At 43.5% G+C, this 21,530-nt stretch overlaps 1 protein-coding gene across 12 annotated transcripts in view; it reads right to left on the bottom strand.

Annotated features, from left to right (window-relative positions):
- The window catches only part of LOC120064617 (calcium-dependent secretion activator 1-like), a 183,158-nt gene that overhangs the window by 62,520 nt on the left and 99,108 nt on the right, over positions 1 to 21,530 (bottom strand). For all 12 annotated transcript variants that reach the window (XM_039015223.1, XM_039015224.1, XM_039015229.1 and 9 more), the window contains exons 5-10: positions 18,973 to 19,206; positions 16,249 to 16,370; positions 8,276 to 8,387; positions 4,007 to 4,146; positions 2,938 to 3,004; positions 1,154 to 1,262 (exon numbers count right to left, since the gene is read on the bottom strand). In XM_039015223.1, the coding sequence (XP_038871151.1) occupies positions 1,154 to 1,262; positions 2,938 to 3,004; positions 4,007 to 4,146; positions 8,276 to 8,387; positions 16,249 to 16,370; positions 18,973 to 19,206 (784 nt within the window). The remainder of the gene's footprint in view (positions 1 to 1,153; positions 1,263 to 2,937; positions 3,005 to 4,006; positions 4,147 to 8,275; positions 8,388 to 16,248; positions 16,371 to 18,972; positions 19,207 to 21,530) is intronic.

Raw genomic sequence — 21,530 nt, 5'->3', positions numbered from 1 at the left:
TACGCAAGTATAAACACCATGGACCACGCAGCCGTCATACTGCTCAGGAAGGAGACGCGTTCTGTCTCCTAGAGATGAACGTACTTTGGTGCGAAAAGTGCAAATCAATCCCAGAACAACAGCAAAGGACCTTGTGAAGATGCTGGAGGAAACAGGTACAAGAGTATCTACATCCACAGTAAAACAAGTCCTATATCGACATAACCTGAAAGGCCGCTCAGCAAGGAAGAAGCCACTGCTCTAAATCTGCCATAAAAAAGCCAGACTACGGTTTGCAACTGCACATGGGGACAAAGATCGTACTTTTTGGAGAAATGTCCTCTGGTCTGATGAAACAAAAATAGAACTGTTTGGCCATAAGGACCATCGTTATGTTTTGAGGAAAAAAGGGGAGGCTTGCAAGCCGAAGAACACCATCCCAACTGTGAAGCACGTGGGTGGCAGCATCATGTTGTGGGGGTGCTTTGCTGCAGGAGGGACTGGTGCACTTCACAAAATAGATGGCATAAGGAGGCGGAAAATTACGTGGATATATTGAAGCAACATCAACAACATTGATGTCTTGATTGAAGCAAGACATCAATCAAGAAGTTAAAGCTTGGTCGCAAATGGGTCTTCCAAATGTACAATGACCCCAAGCATACTTCCAAAGTTGTGGCAAAATGGCTTAAGAACAACAAGGTCAAGGTATTGGAGTGGCTATCACAAAGCCCTGACCTCAAACTTATAGAAAATGTGTGGGCAGAACTGAAAAAGTGTGTGCGAGCAAGGAGGCCTACAAACCCGACTCAGTTACACCAGCTTTGTCAGGAGGAATGCGCCAAAATTCACCCAACTTATTGTGGGAAGCTTGTGAAAGGCTACTCGAAACGTTTGACCCAAGTTAAACAATTTAAAGGCAATGCTTCCAAATACTAATTGAGTGTATGTAAACTTCTGACCCACTGGGAATGTGATGAAAGAAATAAAAGCTGAAATAAATCATTCCCTCTACTATTATTCTGACATTTCACATTCTTAAAATAAAGTGGTGATCCTAACTGACCTAAGACAGGGAAGTTTTACTAGGATTAAATGTCAGGAATTGTGAAAAACGGAGTTTAAATGTATTTGGCTAAGGTGTATGTAAACTTCCGACTTCAACTGTATGTACCTGGCTGGGGGTCGGTGTAATCCACAGTGTAACCATCCAGCTGTAGCAGCTCCTGTGGCTCAGACTTCTTCTCTCTGTAGCTGCACATGGCAAAGGTGTACTGGCTCACCTACACCAGAGAGGACAGACTCGTCATACACTTCATGTGCTGAGGAACATTACAGGATCAGTGGTGACTTTTCAAGTATGAGCTTCTTTAAAAAGGTATTATATTTGTGTGGAAACCATCTCTTCCCAGTGGCAGTTCGAACCCATCCTTCAGCACCCCCCCCCCCCCCCCCCCCCCCCCCCCCCCATTAAATGAAGAGTCAAGATTAAAACAATTCAGCTTGGTGGAGTGCAGACTGGTTTAATATTATTCTTAACAATAGAATAAGGAGGTGGTGTGGGGGCGGTGCTTTGGCAAAGTGAGTGGGGTTATATCCTTCCTGTTTGGCCCTGTCCGGGGGTATCATCGGATGGGGCCACAGTGTCTCCTGACCCCTCCTGTCTCAGCCTCCAGTATTTATGCTGCAGTAGTTTATGTGTCGGGGGGCTAGGGTCGGTTGGTTATATCTGGAGTACTTCTCCTGTCTTATCCGGTGTCCTGTGTGAATTTAAGTATGCTCTCTCTAATTCTCTCCTTCTCTCTTTCTTTCTCTCTCTCGGAGGACCTGAGCCCTAGGACCATGCGTCAGGACTACCGGGCATGATGACTCCTTGCTGTCCCCAGTCCACCTGGCCTTGCTGCTGTTCCAGTTTCAATGGAACCCTATGGAACCCTGACCTGTCCACCGGACGTGCTACCTGTCCCAGACCTGCTGTTTTCAACTCTCTAGAGACCGCAGGAACGGTAGAGATACTCTTAATGATCGGCTATGAAAAGCCAACTGACATTTCCTCCTGATTATTATTTGACCATGCTGGTCATTTATGAACATTTGAACATCTTGGCCATGTTATGTTATAATCTCCACCCGGCACAGCCAGAAGAGGACTGGCCACCCCTCATAGCCTGGTTCCTCTCTAGGTTTCTTCCTAGGTTTTGGCCTTTCTAGGGAGTTTTTCCTAGCCGCCGTGCTTCTACACCTGCATTGCTTGCTGTTTGGGGTTTTAGGCTGGGTTTCTGTACAGCACTTCAAGATATTAGCTGATGTACGAAGGGCTATATAAAATAAACTTGATTTGATGATTTGATTTGAACAACTTCACACAAACCAGAAAAAAATGCAACAACATGACTGTGAAACTATATATTCACAGTATTATGAATTAATTATGGTTTATTTGGTAGCATTTCGTAGTGTGACTGATTTTACTAATTGCATTAGTCCTGTACAAAGTTAGAGGTGCGCTATTTGATAGATTCCCCCGCTCCCCCTACCTCTGGCTTCCAGTGGGGAGACCTGAGGTCAACCTACCCCCGCCCCCCTCCCCATCTCGTACTTCTGAGTGAGAGACCTTCCCAGGCAGTAGCCTGCCTAGCTCACAAACTAGAATCAGTGCGCCCACTCCAACAAGGTTAAATTGACCCACAGTCCCACACGGTGACATGATATCATTGACATGACGTGCAAACGAGCATTAGAAAACCGATCGCGCAAATGTTACCATTACGATTTGTTTTGTGCGGGCGCACCGTGCCGCCCCCTGCAAGATGTCGCCCTGGGCGGCTGCCAATGTCGCCTATACCTAAATCCGCCACTGCTTCAGGCACATGTTTCTTTTGGTGTTGGTGGTGTACTAATTTGAATAACCTTTCTTTTGAGCAGACCTGATATTTCAGAGGCTGATGATATACCTACCTGCACCAGGACAAAGAAACGCTTCTTCCATCGCTTCCAGACGTTTTTCCCAAAAGCCCACAAATACCTTCCAAAAAACAATGTTAAAGTTTATTACATGGCATTGGTATGAGAATTGGCTAATATTGTTTCCTGTGTTGTAGCAACAGCAACAGAATGGCCAGGTCTAGCCCACACTAAATGTATAGACAAGACTGTATCCCCTCCTACGTGGAAAAGAGGCTGATCTAATCACTGTTTATAATATCTCTTACAGAAAAAACAAATCATTTCACATTACATTTGACATGTGTAGTTTCATGTTATCACATGTTGCTTCATCATATGTCATATGTTATCACATTAACTTCACATAAGATCACATGTGAAATGTATGTGGTTTTCCATTAGGGATGGCATTGATGTTTCATGCAGAACAGATGACCCTGAGTTGATACAGCGAGAATGAGTCACTTTGGCCTTTCAGTTAGAGGCTTTGTTGCTCCTCAAAGGTGAAACAGACAAGGACAAAAGGGCCCTCCATAGGCAGGCAGAATGGTCATAAGACATCTAGTCATGTGCTGCAACTATAATGTTATAGTGTATCTATGGAAACACAAGATAATTCATATAGATTGTCTCAATGAATTCCAACACCTGATGATAGTCAGAATGGTATGTCAATGTCATACAATATTTATGATTATGGTCCTCAATAATTTGCAGAGCATTCCATTGAAAACTTTCTAAGAGTTGTACAGATCAAAGTACCCACTAGTAACCACCAGAGGGGCTAAATCTGTACAATACGCAGTATTTTTCCACTATATCTACGTGACTAGAAATGAGGCCAAGAAGGAACCAATGAAAAGGCTGGTGGAGTTCTAGATACAAAAATAAAAATAAAACCCTCTTTGGAGATCCTCCTCCTGCTCCTTTGTCATCATGAAAATGTCATAATAGCAGACTTCTTCTTTAAGTAAACCTTTATTCAGTAAGGTAGGCCCATTGAGCTCAGAAGACCTTGGGTTCTGCGGCTTGTCCATGCTTTGCTAGAATGCTTCATGCTCTGCAGCTTGTCCATGCTTACCCAGAATGCTTCATGTTCTGCGGTTTGTCCATGCGGATGGCCAGTTTGATCTGAAGGTTCTGGTCGGGGCAGGCCTTAGTGATGGCCATCTTATGGAGCTCTGAGGCTTTGGGGCTGTTAGGGGTCGGGTGGAGGACCACCTGGAAGAGAGAAGTATCAAATAAATTCATATTGAAAGAGAGATTTAGAGAGTAAGAAAATATGACAATAACTAAACTAATATTTGTTTTTATCCTTTATTATTTAACCAGGTGAGTCCCATTGAGATCTCTATTGTACTCCACACTGCCTTTTCCCACCTGGACAAAAGGAACACCTATGTGAGAGTGCTGTTCATTGACTACAGCTCAGCGTTCAACACCATAGTGCCCTCAAAGCTCATCAATAAGCTAAGGACCCTGGGACTAAACACCTCCCTCTGCAACTTGATCCTGGACTTCTTGACGAGCCACCCCCAGGTGGTAAGGGTAGGTAAAAACACAGCCGCAACGCTGATCCTCAACACGGGGGCCCCTCAGGGGTGCGTGCTCAGTCCCCTCGTGTACTCCCTGTTCACTCATGACTGCACGGCCAGGCACGACTCCAACACTATCATTAAGTTTTTTGATGACACAACAGTGGTAGGCCTGATCACCGACAACAACGAGACAGCCCATAGGGAGGAGGTCAGAGACCTGTCCGCGTGATGCCAAGACAACAACCTCTTCCTCAACGTGATCAAGACAAAGGAGATCATTGTGGACTACAGGAAGAAGAGGACTGAGCACGCCCCCATTCTCATCCATGGGGCTGTAGTGGAGCAGGTTGAGAGCTTCAAGTTCCTTGGTGTCCACATCACCAACAAACTAACATGGTCCAAGCACACCAAGACAGTCGTGAAGAGGGCAAGACAAAACCTATTCCCCCTCAGGAGACAGAAAAGATTTGGCATGGGTCCTCAGATACTCAAAAGTTTCTACAGCTGCACCACTGAGAGCAACCTAACTGGTTGCACCACTGCCTGGTATGGCAACTGCTCGGCCTCCGACCGCAAGGCACTACAGAGGGTAGTGCGTATGGCCCAGTACATCACTGGGGCCAATCTTCCTGCCATCCAGAACCTCTATACCAGGCGGTGTCAGAGGAAGGCCCTAAAAATTGTCAAAGACTCCAGCCACCCTAGTCATAGACTGTTCTCTCTGCTACTGCATGGCAAGCGGTACCGGAGCGCCAAGTCTTGGTCTAAGAGGCTTCTAAACAGCTTCTACCCACAAGCCATAAGACTCCTGAACATCTAATCAAATGGCTACCCAGACTATTTGCATTGCCCCACCTTTTACACCGCTGCTACTCTCTGTTGTCATCATCTATGCATAGTCACTTTAATAACTCTACCTACATGTATATATTACCTCAATTACCTAGACTAACCGGTGCCCCGCACATTGACTCTGTACCGGAACCCCCTGTATATAGTCTCGCTATTGTTATTTTACTGCTGCTCTTCTTTTTTTAAACTGCATTGTTGGTTAGGGGCTCGTAAGTAAACATTTCACTGTTTTATTCGGCGCATTCGACTAATAACATTTGATTTGATTTGAGATAGAAATAATGTGCACCGGTGTGAGTATAATGTACCAGGTCTATTGGAGATATCTCTGGTCTGTATCCATTCATCCATCCAGTGAGTCTGTATTCAACACCATGAGTCAGCATTCTCAACGTTTCTGAACACTCAATTAATTTTCACGAGCTTCCATTAATTCTTAATCGTGCTCTGGCAGCCTGGGCCCCAGTGTGCCTGTGTTTCATGCCACGTTTGAGCTGGTGGCTCAGCCTATCTGTGTAGCTGTGTAGCCGTATCAAAGGAGAGAGAAGCGCAGCAGCCTAAACTCTCCTCTACTCCGCGTCGCTCTGCTCCACACTGCCTCCCTGAAGAGGGGGCCTAATCTATCTTTGCTGAGTTAAAGAGCTTTGAGGAAGCATTGTGGCCCAGCTGGATGACTGGCTGGCTGATTGACTGACTGACTGCCTGGTTAACTGACTGACTGATCAACTGACTGACTGGCTCACTTTTTGACTGCCTGATTGGCTGCCTCTCTGCCACTGCAGCAGGAGACCAAAGAGCCCCTGTCAAAGCCAAGGTCACTACCACAAAGTGATGTCTTACAGCCTCTCCCCTCCTCCCCCCTCCCTTCCCCTCCTCGCCTCTCCTTTCCACAGCCTCAGCCTCAGTCTACCACAGCCACAAATCAGCCCTAGCTAGCCCCTCTGATAACCAGCAGTGAGCCCAGCTGAGCCCGGGGCCATCCGTCACACGGTCACAGGACGATCGATTGCTCTCGCTCTCTGCACCAGAGGACAGCGCCAGAGAGGAGCAAACCAGATGGTTAAGACATTTCTGCATGACTTTCCTGTCATAGATGATGCAAATTGCATTATTAATATGCAACTAATTAAATCATGTTAATCAAAGTGAAGAAATGTGACAGTCGTGTACAGTATGTGGCCTGGGGATATCACTGAGGAACTGTGACGGGGTCACAGCTCAGAGGTAAAACTGGTTGAAATTAAGTTCTGGTTGTGGGGGGTTAAAACCATCACGGACTCAGCCCACCTACAGTGCTGTACTGAATAAGCATCAGGTAGTGTAGATGAGACTGAATCAGCCTCTTTTTGTCCTTTTGTCTAGAGTCCAAATTGGAGATTTTTGGTTCCAACTGCCGTGTCTTTGTGAGAAGCGGTGTGGGTGAATGGATGGATCTCCGCATGTGTATTTCCCACCGTAAAGCATGGAGGAGGAGGTTTTATGGTGTTGGGGTGCTTTGCTGGTGACACTGTCTGTGATTTATTTATGAATTCAAGGCACACTTAACCAGCATGGCTACCACAGCATTCTGCAGCGATACGCATCCCATCTGGTTTGGGCTTAGTGGGACTATCATTTGTTTTTCAACGGGACAATGACCCAACACACCTCCAGGCTGTGTAAGGGCTATTTGACCAAGAAGGAGAGTGATGGTGCTGCATCAGATGACCTGGCCTCCACAATCCCCCGACCTCAACCCAATTGAGATGGTTTGGGATGAGTTGGACCGCAGAGTGAAAGAAAAGCAGCCAACAAGTGCTAAGCATATGTGGGAACTCCTTCAAGACTGTTGGAAAAGCATTCTAGGTGAAGCTGGTTGAGAGAAAGCCAAGAATGTGCAAAGCTGTTATCAAGCCAAAGGGTGGCTATTTGAAGAATCTCTAATATAAAATATAGGTGGATTTGTTTAACACTTTTTTGGTTAATACATGATTCCATATGTGTTATTTCATAGTTTTGATGTCTTCACTATTATTCTACAATGTAGAAAATAGTAAAAATAAAGAAAAAACCTTGAATAAGTAGGTTTTCTAAAACTTTTGACCGGTAGTGTATAATAATACAAACATAAGAGTGAGGAAGATGGAGAAAAATACAGAGAGAGAGAAAGAGAGGGACATGTGACAGGTAGAGAGAGAGACTGTAGAGAGAGATGGTAGAGAGACACTGTAGAAAGAGACTGTAGCGAGAGACTGTTGAGAGACACTGTAAAGAGAGAGACAATGTAGAGAGAGAGACAATGTAGAAAGAGACATTGTAGAGAGAAAGACTGTTGAGAGAGACTGTAGATAGACATTGTATAGACTGTAGAGAGAGAACTGTAGAGAGAGAGACACTGTAAGGAGTAAGACTGTAGCGAGAGAGACTGTAAAGAGAGAGAGAGAGAGAGAGACTGTAGAGAGAGAGAGACCGTAGAGAGAGAGAGACCGTAGAGAGAGAGAGACTGTAGAGAGAGAGAGAGAGAGAGAGAGAGAGAGAGAGAGAGAGAGAGAGAGAGACTGTAGAAAGAGAGAGAGACTGCAGAAAATTACTGTAGAGAGAGAGAGAGATTGAGAGAGACTGTAGAGTGAGAGAGAGACTGTGGAGTGAGAGAGAGAGAGAGAGAGAGAGAGAGACTGTAGAGAGAGACTGTGGAGACTGTAGAGCGAGAGAGAGAGACTGTAGAGATAGAGACTGTAGCAAGAGACTGTATAGAGAGAGGGACTGTAGAGAGACATACTGTATGGAGAGAGAGACTGTGGAGATAGAGACTGTAGCGAGAGAGACACTGTAGAGAGACTGTAGCGAGAGAGACACTGTAGAGAGACTGTAGAGAGAGATAGAGACTGTAGCGAGAGAGAGAGAGAGAGAGAGAGAGAGAGAGAGAGAGAGAGAGAGAGAGAGAGAGAGAGAGAGAGAGAGAGAGAGATAAAGTGTGTTACCCTGCCCAGCTCTTTGTCCTCCAGGGCCAGAACTCCAGTGCTTTCTGTAAACAGTTTCACCTTGACAGCAGGGAGGGGGTGTGTGGTGGTGAAGTCTCCCTGGGTCCCCCAGCTGAAATACAACACACACACACACACAGTGGTGTAAAGTACCTAAGTAAGTAGTTTTTTGGGGTATCTGTACTTAACTTTACTATTTATATTTTTGACAACTTTTACTTTTACTCCACTACATTCCTGAAAAACATAATGTACTTTTTACTCCTTACATTTTCCCTGACACACAAAAGTACTCGTTACATTTAGAATGCTCAAGCAGGACAGAATTATGGCGCCTATCAATATAACGCTTTGTCATCCGCACTGCCTCTGATATGACGGAAATTATGTCTGACTGTTGGAGTGTGCCTCTTTCTGTCTGTAATTAAGAATATGAAAATAGTGCCATCTAGTATACTTAATATAAGGAATTTGATGTATAGCATTTATTTTTACTTTGTACTTTTACTCAAGTATGACAATTTAGTACTTTTTCTAGAACTGTACTTAAGTACATCTAAAACCAGATACTTTTACTCAAGTAGTATTTTAATGGGTAACTTTCACTTTTACTTGAGTAATTTTCTTGAGTAAGTTATCTTTACTTTTACTTAAGTATGACATTGAGTACTTTTCCCACCACTGCACAAACATCAGAAGCATTATACCTTCACTACATTCTGGCATGACTCAAAACATGGGAGCAACTGCAACATCCAAGGGGCTGTAAATTTAGCCCAGGAAATTTCATTTGGAAGGGGATTTCTGTTCGAGCCGACATTCGCAGTCTTTACAGTGAATGTAATTGAATTGGATTGAATCCCAGCCTTACTTAACAGCTGCCTGGCCCAGAGGTATTGGACAAGATCTACTAAAAAAACTACATCTCCATCCCTTTTCTCTCTCACTTTCTCTCTCTCAATTCAATTCAATTCAATTTAATGGCTTTATTGGCATGGGAAACATATGTTAACATTGCCAAAGCAAGTGAAATAGAAAATAAACAAAAGTAAAGTAAACAATAAAAAATGTGCAGTAAACAATACACTCACAAAAGTTCAAAAGGAATAGAAACATTTCAAATGTCATATTATGTCTATATACAGTGTTGTAACGATGAGCAAATAGTCAAAGTACAAAAGGAAAAATAAATAAACATAAATATGGGTTGTATTTACAATGGTGTTTGTTCTTCACTGGTTGCCCTTTTCTTGTGGCAACAGGTCACAAATCTTGCTGCTGTGATGGCACACTGGTATGTCACCCAATATAAGTAATAGGTATATCTCTCTCTCTGTCTGCATCTCTTTTTCTTTCATCCTCTCGATACCTGCACTCTCAGAAGGAGTGAGTGGTGGTTAGATATAAACTACTAGAAAACCAAAGTTGAAAAGAAAAAGCTAGGTCTGACTCTGAGTTAGCAATTTACTGTTGAATTATGAGACAGACTGAGAACAGCAGCTGACACTTTCTTTGTCGTGGCTGAACTTGCGGAGAGTTGGCTGCGGGGAGTAGAGGGAGGTGATATGAAATGCATTGTCTGGTCCCAGTCCCACACACACTGTGCAGCAGCAACATTTCATTTATTACAGAGGAGAGATGGAGTGGTACCGGAGCGCCAAGTCTAGGTCCAAGAGGCTTCGAAACAGCTTCTTATATTTCTTAAAACTGCATTGTTGGTTAAGGGCTTGTGAGTAAGCATTTCACTGTAAAGTCTACAGCTGTTGTATTCGGCGCATGTGACAAATACAATTTGATTTGAGACTGAGAAGGAGACAGGCCACCGACCGCACCACGCAGGGAGCACTACCAGCCTGAGGAAACACTACCACGACACAGAGACAAGCACACAGGCACACTCACGTGCACATTCACAAAGAGACATATACTAATATGTTCATAGGGGTTATTGTGTCTTTAATCATGATGGGATGACACGTGATATCATCATCAAGGAGGCAAAGCCAGCAGTCTGAGGCTGTGTGGTGTGTGTGTGTGTGTGTGTGTGTGTGTGTGTGTGTGTGTGTGTGTGTGTGTGTGTGTGTGTGTGTGTGTGTGTGTGTGTGTGTGTGTGTGTGTGTGTGTGTGTGTGTGTGTGTCCGCGTGTGTGAGCGTCTGTGTGTGCCGTTTTCCTCCTGCTGTGAGTGTCCCTCTACGTGAGCTGCATCTGTGAGTGACGATGTGAGATGGAGACACAGAAAGGGGACAGAGGAAACGGTGCGTGAACACAGCAACAGTGTCACTCTCTCCTCCTCCTCCTCCTGCTCCTCTCTGACACTACCACTCAGCACCACCAGGGGTGCCAGTGGTGTCTCATCTTACACGGAACTGTTTCACATTGGCACCATATTTATACTTGTATTGATAATTTATTGAATATAGATTGTGCTGCAATCCTATTAGAAGGTAACAGATCATTTTATTACAATGGTTAAGATGGATTTTCATTGTGTTCCATGGTGTTATTCACCCCCTAGTGGAGCTTTCTGGTACTTAAACTGTAAGGATAACAGGAAGAGACACGCAGAGAAGGAAACCGGAAAAGACACCGAGAAGCAGCTAAAAACAACGCTACGGTGCAGGTCTTTCAGTGCAGTTCTCTTGTCACGCTTCTGCCTCGGAAAATATTAGTTTGTAAGTTCGATTCAAGCATTTAGCTAGTGATGATAATCTTGTTATTGATAGAATTGCTTACATATCAATGTTGGTTGCATTTACTCACACAAATTGCCTTTCATGTATGCCGTCAGCTGTATTACTTTGCTCGTGCGTCATGCAAACGAATTGTAAAACATACAATACTGTAGTTTTGTTACTGTTTCTAGTGTAATATGCTTTGTTATTCTACATAGATGGTTGTACATTATTAGAGTAATGAAAGGAGTTAAGCAATTACCATATGAGTAACAATTAGCTATATGGTTTGCCGTCATGCCAGATGCATGGTACCTTGGCACCTGCTTTGTATTTTCATGCCACTTCAACTTGAAAGGTATAATGTACAGCTACAATATGTCCATTTGAATTGAATACTAAAGTATATTATTTTCTGTATTTTGCAGTTTCACAACATAAACGTTCAATATATTCATTCAAGAAAAGTCACGCCTTGGGAGTTTTATTGAAGACTTAGTTGTTAGCTATCTGTCTAGTTTTGCATGGGAACGCAACTCAAGGGCAGAATATAGATATGGATATAATCAATAAGAATGAGAGTAGTACTGTAATATCTTCAAGAAGCAGAAATATCGTTCAACAAAATGACAGCAGATCCTAGATCGGTCAGGATTCAGATGCAGGATCTTAATTTGAGACAGTTCGCTACAACAGAAATGATTCTGCAGCAAAAGGAAATTAACTATTATGTGGATTATAATTAATGGACATTTTTGTAGGGGAAATCAAGACTGAAATTTCTTATTGGAAATTACAAACTTCAGAAGACTTTTTAAACCTCAAATTTATTACAAGTTTAAAATGTCCTGCAACAGGGTGATCAAATTAAGATCCTACATCTGTACGTGTCTCATCCTGTCCAAGGGGTTTGGAATTCTCTTACAACAGATAGGGGTACAGTTTGTCTAAGGTGACTGGACAAAGAGGGAGTTCTATGAGCGTGTATGTGTTTGGAGGCAGCTGCAGCATTGTGTGTGTGGTAGGCTACAGAGGCCATTAGAAGAACATGATGGGGACCTTGCCGATGGAAGCAGCAACACCAAGGTCCATACTCCTACTGTGCAGCATATAAATTAGTGTCTAATTCATATCTGTGTTGAGTGGCTTGGAGTAGTTAATGTCAATACAAAGGACGAAACAGTCACTGGTGCTTATGCTGGTCCCTCTACCCAGTACTATATCAACCCCATCACCTATCAATCACTCTCCAGTCTTCACAAATGGATTTCATTATTGTGTTGTATTTGACCTTGCATCGGTGTGCATCGGTGTGCATCGTGTATATTACAATGGGGGTAGTTGAAGCTTGTCCAGTCAAAGGTTGTGTCAGTGGTTTCCCATAAGTACAGTATGTATACGTCACTGCAGATTGTTAAGATTAACAGTGGCTGTGTATGGCTCACCCATGACGCTCTGGTGAATTAGATGAGCTGTGTGTACGTGTTGTGTGCATGTTTTCAGTTTTTTGAGTGTACAAACAATGTGTGTGTGTGCATACGTGGGCATGCATGCTTGTGTATGGGTACCTGCATGCTTGTGTTATCCTGTATGTGTGTTTAAGTTTTTGTGGGCAGCGTGTGTACAGTGTGTATGTATGTGCAGTGTGTGTGATGGTGTATGTGATGGATAAGCAGACACCTAGTTAGCAGCACGTGATGCTTGTCATTTCCATGAGTGCTGGATGGGGACTCCCCTGCTCCATTGAGATGCTGTGTCCTAATCAGTCTCTCCCTGCCTGGCTGGCTGCACTACAGTAAGAACACACAGAGAGGCTGCTCTCCCCCTCTCTCTCCTTCCATCTCCTCATTTCTCTACCTCCATCTCCCCCTCTCTCTACCTCCATCTCCCCTCTCTCCTTTTCTCTTTCACTCTCTCCTCTACCTTTCCCCCTCTACCTCTCTATTTTCTCTCTCCCCTCATTCTTTCCATTTCTGCCCCTCTCCCCTTTCTCTAACTCTTTGTCTGTCACCTTTCACTTTTTCTTTCCTTGTCTGTCCATTCATCTCTCTCTCTCTCCATCTCTCTCTCACTCTCTCCCCATTCTCTCTCTCACCCAAATCAAATGTATTGGTCACATACACATATTTAGCAGATTTTATTGTGGGTGTAGCTAAATGCACTGTGTAACAGTCTGATGGCCTTCAGATAGAAGCTGTTTTTCAGTCTCTCGGTCCCAGCTTTGATGCACCTGCACTGACCTCGCCTTCTGCGTGATATCGGGGTGAACAGGCCGTGGCTCGGGTAGTTGATGTCTTTGATTATCTTTTTTGCCTTCCTGTGACATTGGGTGCTGTAGGTGTCCTAGAGGGCAGGACGTGTGCCCCCGGTGATGTGTTGGGCAGACCGTACCACCCTCTGGAGAGCCCTGCGGTTGCGGGCGGTGCAGTTGCCATTCCAGGCGGTGATACAGCCCGACAGGATGCTCTCAATTGTGCATCTGTAAAAGTTTGAGGGTCTTAGGGGCCAAGCCAAATTTCTTCAGCTTCTTGAGGTTGAAGAGGCGCTGTTGTGCCTTCTTCACCACACTGGCTGTGTGGGTGGACCAATTCAGATTGTCAATGATGTGTACGCCGAGGATCTTGAAGCTTTCCACCTTCTCTACTGTGGTCGATGTGGATAGGGGCGTGCTCCCTCTGCTGTTTCCTGAAGTCCACGATCAGCTCCTTCGTTTTGTTGATGTTGGGAGAGAGGTTATTTTCCTGGCACCTCCTCCCTATAGGGATTGTTGGTAATCAGCCCTACTACTGTTGTTGTCTGCAAACTTGATGATGAGTTGGAGGCATGCGTGGCCACCCAGTCATGGGTGAACAAGGAGTACAGAAGGGGGCTGAGCACGCACCCTTGTGGGGCCCCTGTGTTGAGGATCAACGTAGTGGTGGTGTTTCCGTCCTTCACCACCTGGGGGCAGCCAGTCAGGAAGTCCAGGACCCAGTTGCACAGGGCAGGGTTCAGACCCAGGGCCCCGAGCTTAATGATGAGCTTGGAGGGTACTATGGTGTTGAAGGCTGAGCTATAGTCAATGAACAGCATTCTGACGTAGGTAATCCTCATGTCCAGATCGGATAGGGCAGTGTGCATTGCGATGGCGATTGCATCGTCTAGGGTGTCAGGTAAAGTATCTTCTCAAAGCACTTCTTGATGACAGAAGTGAGTGCTCCGGGTGGCGATAGACATTTAGTTCAGTTACCTTTGCTTTCTTGGGTACAGGAACAATGGTGGACATCTGGAAGCAAGTCGAGACAGCAGACTGGGATAGGGAGCGATTGAATATGTCCGTAAACACTCCAGCCAACTGGTCTGCACATCCTCTGAGGGATGCCGTCTAGGGCCGGCAGCCGGCGAAGATGATGTTTAGATTGTCTGGGAGCAAGACGTCGGTGTCCGCGAGGTGGCTGGTTTTCCCTTTGTAGTCCGTGATTGTCAGTAGACCCTGCCACATACATCTCTTGTCTGGGCCGTTGAATTGCGACTCCACTTTTTCCTCTGTACTGACGTTTTACCTGTTTGATTGCCTTACGGAGGGAATAACTACACTGTTTGTATTCACCATATTCCCAGTCACCTTGCCAAAGCTAAATGCGGTGGTTCACATTTTCAGTTTTGCGCAAATGCTGCCATCTATCCACGGCTTATGGTTTGGGTAGGTTTTAACAGTCACCGTGGGAACAATATCCCCTATACACTTCCTGATGAACTCAATCACCGTGTCCGTGTAAGCATCAATGTTATTCTCAGAGGCAACCTGGAACATATCCTAGTTTGCGTGTTCAAAACAATCTTGAAGCATGGATTCCGATTGGTCAGACCAGCATTGAATAGACCTTTGAATGGGTACTTCCTGTTTGAGTTTCTGCCTATAAAAAGGGAGGAGCAAAATGGAGTTGTGATCTGATTTGCCGAAGGGAGGGCGGGGGAGGGACTTGTAGGCATTTCCAAAAGGCGAGTAGCAGTGATCTAGTGTTTTTCCTAAGCGAGTACTACAGTCAATGTGTTGATAGTTTGGTAGCGCTTTCCTCAAATTTGGCATCGGGTTGAGGGAGAATATACACGGCTGTGACTATAACGGAAGAGAATTCTCTTGGTAGGTAATACGGTCGGCATTTGATTGTGAAGTATTCTAGGTCAGGTGAACAAAAGGACTTGAGTTTCTGTATGTTATCACAATCACACCATGAGTAGTTAATCATGAAGCATACACCCCCACCTTTTTTCTTCCCGGAGAGTTCTTTATTCTTGTTTGCGCGAATAAAATGAGAACCCAGTTGGCTCCATGGACAGGGATAGTATATGCCGAGAGAGCCATGATTCCGTGAAACAGAGTATGTTACAGTCCCTGGTGTCTCTCTGGAAGGAGATCCTCGCCCTGAGCTTGTCTACTTTATTGTCCAGAGACTGAACATTAGCGAGTAATACACTCGGAAGTGGTGGATGGTGTGCCCGCCTCCTGAGTCGGGCTAGAAGTCCACTCCGAATTCCTCTTCTCCGCCGGCTTCGACTTGGAGCAGCCTCTGGGATAAGTTAAATTGCCCTGGGTGGTATGAACAAAGAATCCAATTCGGGAAAGTCATATTCCTGGTCGTAATGATGGTGAGTTACCACCGCTCTGATATTCAAAAGTTATTTCCAGCTGTAATACTGTAAAGTTGCTTAGGAGCTAGAAGCAGAGCTGCCTTGTCTGTTGGCGCAATCAGTGTCAGAGAAGGAAAGAAGCAGGATGATGAGTCCCTGAAATAGCTCACGCACTAAACATCACAAGAGAGAAAGACTGGCTTCATAGACACACTGTACTGTTAGACTGTGTCCTTCATTACAGGAGACATGATCATGATCGACACATTCACCTCCATCATCATCATCATTCAGGCAGGGATGACGAAAGGCTGTAACCATGATGAACATGAATCAACTTAAGGTGTTGGACCCTTAGATATAGTTTCAGTATGTATCTATATGGTTATACCCGTAGGTCAATGTGAGGTGTTCAAAGGAGAACCTTTTTGGTATGCTCATGACCTGAGATTGACTCATCATCGGACCTCCCTCTAATTACCATGGAGACAGACTGTTCTAAATGGAAGACTACACTGTGAGCCTTCTTTCACAACTTGAACAGCTGACTCAGAAATAAAAGTGTGAAGAGAAGGTGACTGCATTCAGATACCATGAGAATACATGAGTAAGTGGATGTTGAGCAAAGCCAGGTTAAGGGTTGAGGTGAGAAAGAGACCGAGACAGACAGAGAGATAGTAGGGAATTACGTTGGCTTGGAGGCCTCGGCCTGGTCTGTCTGCAGTTTCTCCCCTCCCTCAACCTCCATGGTGCAGTACACAATCCTGTTAGGAGCCAGAGACTTCAGGCCCACCACCTCCATGATAACCACCTGAAGGGCACACACAAACAGCATGTTGTTAAACCACAGGTGTATTCAGTAAGGTTCACAATGTAGCAGAAATGTATTAAAAAGAGCTAACATTACTCTCTATTCTACATGAAAGACAACCATACTGTTCTGGTCTAGACATCTGAGCGCTCTGCACATTCCTGAATGGGCCCCAGCACTCACCCTGTAAAGCCATGAACCATGACCCGTAACTGTCTATGGTGCCCTTTACACAACTACAACAGTCACCTTGACCTTGTTGATCAAAGGCAGAAACCCACATAGGTAAATGCATACAGTATAACCTCCTAAAAACCCCATTAACATTCATTAGTTTAAAACTCATTATCACCCTTAGCTCTATTGGTCAACAGCATTTACAGTATATCTTAAAGTACCTTAAACCAATGGAGGGTGCTGAGGGGTGGACGGCTCATAATAATGGCTGGAACGGAGCGAACAGAATGGCAACAAACACATTGAAATCATGTGTTTGATGTATTTGATACCATTCCACTGATTCCGCTCCAGCCATTATAAAGGTGCCCTACACCCCAACTGAGAGAAAGATGATAACACTGAGACCTACTCAAGCAAACTAGAATTCATGATGATTAAAATGGGAAAGACAAATGGGGAGCAAAAACCCCATCACAGAAGCTACAAATCAGGCCAGCCTCTCCAATCTATAAAGCAGTACTTTCAGTTCTAGCACCATAATCCTCTTCTCTACACTACACTACAATCAACTGCTGGGAGGGTAACCTGGACTCGGGGGGTAGAAGTAACATAGTAAATGTAAATCCGAGACACACTAATTAGTATGATATGCTACATTTCGTATGGTATGTATTCATTTGTGGATGTTTGCAATTGCAATTTGTTGTGGCTAACGTGAGCTAGGTGGCTAGGTGATGAGATTCGAACACGCAACCTTTGGGTTGCTAGACGTTCACGTTATGCACCTACCCATCCACCCCGACCACCACCCTACTTTCATTTTTGACTTTAGCATCCTTCTGTCTTATGTAACGTACCAAATGTAACATATACTAATTTGAGTGTTCCAGATTTACATTTACTATGTTACATGTCTATGAGACCAGGCTGGGGAGGGAGTGGTGTTAAGGATCGGACCCTTTTTTTTCCAATTTTTGCCTAAAATGACATACCCAAATCTAACTGCCTGCAGCTCAGGCCCTGAAGCAAGGATATGCATATTCTTGGTACCATTTGAAAGGAAACACTTTGAACTTTGTGGAAATGTGAAAGGAATGTAGGAAAATATAACACATTAGATCTGGTAAAAGAAAATACAAAGAAAAAAACAACTGTTTTTTTGTATTTTATTTGTACCATCTTTGAAATGCAAGGGAAAGGCCAAAATTTATTATTCCAACCCAGATGCAATTTAGATTTTGGCCACTAGATGGCAGCAGTGTATTTGCAAAGTTTTAGACTGATCCAATGAACCATTGCATTTCTGTTCAAAATGTTGTATCAAGACTGCCTAAATGTGCCTGATTTGTTTATTAATAACGTTTCATGTTCAAAACTGTGCACTCTCCTCAAACAATAGCTTGGTATTATTTCACTGTAATAGCTACTGTAAATATCAGATATGTCTATGCCCTGGGAAATGTTCTTGTTACTTACAACCTCATGCTAATCCCATTAGCCTACGTTAGCTCAACCGTCCCGCAGGGGACCCACCAATCCTGCTGCCAGTGCTAGAACTTCCTTCTCCTTAAGGAGCTACGGGAACAGAAATAGCTCTTCTGAGTATATCGTATTTTCTTAGATTGTTCATCATAACCAGAGTTACTATAATGAGTTATTATGAAGTTTGCTATGAAATGTAAAAAAGGAGGTATTATTTTATTTCACTACATTACCTAGGTATACCTTGTGATCTGTTATTTCACTCCTTCTTTGTTCATCTATTTTTTCTTCTCTTTCTTTATGGCTGGAGGGCAACCTGTTTGCAATCTATACTGGGTATATATTCACAAGCGTCTCAGTGTAGGAGCGCGGATCAGTTTTGCATTTCAAATCATAACTAATAAGAGGGAGAACCTGATCCTAGATCATTCAGCACCCCAACTCAGAGATGCTACGTGAATACGGGCCCTGGTCTAGATAGAAGAAAACTAAAGCATAAGCGCAAACACTCTGGGACTTCGGCATGGAATGTATCCATGTTCTAAAATAACCAATAGACTAATGAAAGTGCAAATCAGATCTAGTTTATCAAAGGGCCAGCTGAGGTAAAAATCTGCTATATCATCATCATCACCACTACTACCACCACCACAGACCTCAATAGAAAGTGTTTTCCTTGCCACAGAACACAGATACATTGTAAATAAATAGGTTGATCATGTTTTTGATGACTTATCCTGCTTATAAAGACAGAGGCAGGTGAATGGTAACACTGTATTTAGGATATTCTGTCATAATGCCAAAATGCTGAGGTTTTATCCTTCCTAGACAGTGTTTGGGCTACATCAGACTTGTACTTGGTTAGCGTTAGTGTTACTGTTGATGGGTTAGGGTGATGGTCAGGGCTAGGGGTAGGGCTAGACAGGATTAGGGTACCTACTTCCAGAGTGAAGGAGAGCACCACGTCAGACTTAGACAGTGTGTTCTCGTCTTCCTGGCCCATATCCATGATGGAGGTGTTGTGTCCTTTCTTCAGCTTCTGCAGTTTGAACTCTCCTCCCTTGGACACCGGCATGCTCTCCAGGTTGGCCATCAGCTGGTTCACCGATGCCTTTAGCTCCTCTATGTACATGTGCTCCATCTCCTTTGACACAAACTTGGGGAACTTGCCACCCTTTGGGAAAAAATAAAATAATAATCATACCAAAAATTGTTGTACAAAAGTGTTTTTACTAGATTTCAAGTCAGCTTTTATGTCAATGTTGACTAGTCATCCTGAAAATGAAAGACACTTTATTTATAAAATAGATCCAAATTGTCAACACTAATGTAAATGCTTGTCATTCAATAGATGAACAGATACTGTATGTAGCCTACAGTATTCATCGTGATGTAAAGCTGTTTCTAGAATAGGGAACTCGCATAGTGAAGCCATTTTGATTCTTAGCCTACAAACTGAGGTTCTTATGTAGCTCAGCACAATGTTACCCGTGTGTTGATGTTGTTCTACTGCGGTGTGTATACAGCTGTAGGATCTTACTTCAACCACCCTGATGCAGGAGAACTTTCCTGCAATGCAGGAAATTTTTTACTTGGAGTGTATTAAACTTCTTTGGGATAGGGGGGCGCTGTTTTCACTTTGGGGAAAAATCGTGCCCAATTTAAACGGCCTCGTACTCTATTCTAGATCGTACAATATGCATATTATTATTACTATTGGATAGAAAACACTCAAGTTTCTAAAACCGTTTGAATTATATCTGTGAGTAAAACAGAACTCATTTTGCAGCAAACTTCCTGTTAGGAAGTGAAAAATCTGAAATCGAGGCTCTGTTCCAGGGCCTTCCTATTCATTTGCTTGAAATCTATGGATATACATGCACTTCATACGCCTTCCACTAGATGTCAAGAGGTAGTGAGAGGTGGAATGGGGTGTCTAGCTTGATCTGAGATCGAACAAGAGCTCTTGGAATGACGTGACCCCAAATTTCCTTTGTTCAGCAAGGCGCGGGAAGGAACCCTGGATTGCCTTCTGAAAAGCTTTCGGTATAGACGGCTAATATCTCCGGCTTTGATTTTATTTGATACATGTGATAATATCATCGTAAAGTATGTTTTTTCAATATAGTTTTATCAGATTATTGAACGTTTATCGGGAGATTTGGCGTTTTCCGTTCTCTGCGTTTGGTGAAGATGGACAACTTCGCGCCACTTGGCTAGCTTTGGTTGCTAATTCGACAGGAGAAGAGGACATTCTAACACCAAACAACGATTATTCTGGACAAAGGACTCCTTGTACAACATTCTGATGGAAGCTCAGCAAAAGTAGGAACCATTTATGATGTTATTTCGTATTTCTGTGGAAAATGTTTAGTACTATTTTCCGCCCTCATTGCAGGCGCTGTCTCGCTATAACGTAAGCTGTATGTCGTACTAAAGTTATTTTTAGAATTCTAACACGGCGATTGCATTAAGAACTAGTGTATCTTTCATTTGCTGTACAACATGTATTTTTTAGTGAAGTTTATGATGAGTTCGTTGATTAGATTAGGTGAGTGTCAGAAATATATCCAGTTAATTTTGTGCAGTTTGGCTACTATTCACATTGTAAAACCACGATTTGTACCGCTAAATATGCACATTTTCGAACAAAACATATATGTATTGTGTAACACAATGTTATAGGACTGTCATCTGATGAAGTTTATCAAGGTTAGTGAATAAATGTATATCTTTTGCTGTTTTTTTGCGATCGCTACTGTAACGGTCGTCCTCCTCCTCTTCGGAAGAAGAGGAGGAGTAGGGATTGGACCAAAGCGCAGCGTGGAATGTGGACATAATGAAGTTTATTAAAGTAAAGACGAAAACCGAAAACACTTCAACAAACTACAAAATAACAAACGAACGTAGACAGACCTGAACTATGAGAACTTACATATAACACGAAGAACGCACGAACAGGTACAGACTACAACAAACGAACGAACAAACCGAAACAGTCCCGTGTGGTGCAACATACACAGACACGGAAGACAACCACCCACAAACAAACAGTGTGAACAGCCTACCTTTATATGGTTCTCAATCAGAGGAAACGTCAAACACCTGTCCCTGATTGAGAACCATATAAGGCTAATTACAAACGACCTAAACATAGAAACACATAACATAGAATGCCCACCCCAACTCACGCCCTGACCAACTAAACACATACAAAAACAAGAGAAAACAGGTCAGGAACGTGACAGCTACCTTTGCGGTGAATGAATGCGGTTGTGTGGTTGGCTATTGTAGTAAGCTAATATAATGCTATATTGTGTTTTCGCTGTAAAACACTTAAAAAATCTGAAATATTGGCTGGATTCACAAGATGTTTGTCTTTCATTTGCTGTACACCATGTATTTTTCATGTTTTATGATGAGTATTTAGGTATTTCACGTTGCTCTCTGTAGTTATTCTAGCTGCTTTGGTGATATTTGTGATTGTAGCTGCAATGT

The sequence above is a fragment of the Salvelinus namaycush genome, chromosome 20 (assembly GCF_016432855.1).
Source record: "Salvelinus namaycush isolate Seneca chromosome 20, SaNama_1.0, whole genome shotgun sequence".
Classification (NCBI taxonomy): Eukaryota; Metazoa; Chordata; class Actinopteri; order Salmoniformes; family Salmonidae; genus Salvelinus; species Salvelinus namaycush.
Note: the sequence above shows the minus strand (reverse complement) of the source record. Positions and strands in the feature narration are given on the sequence as shown.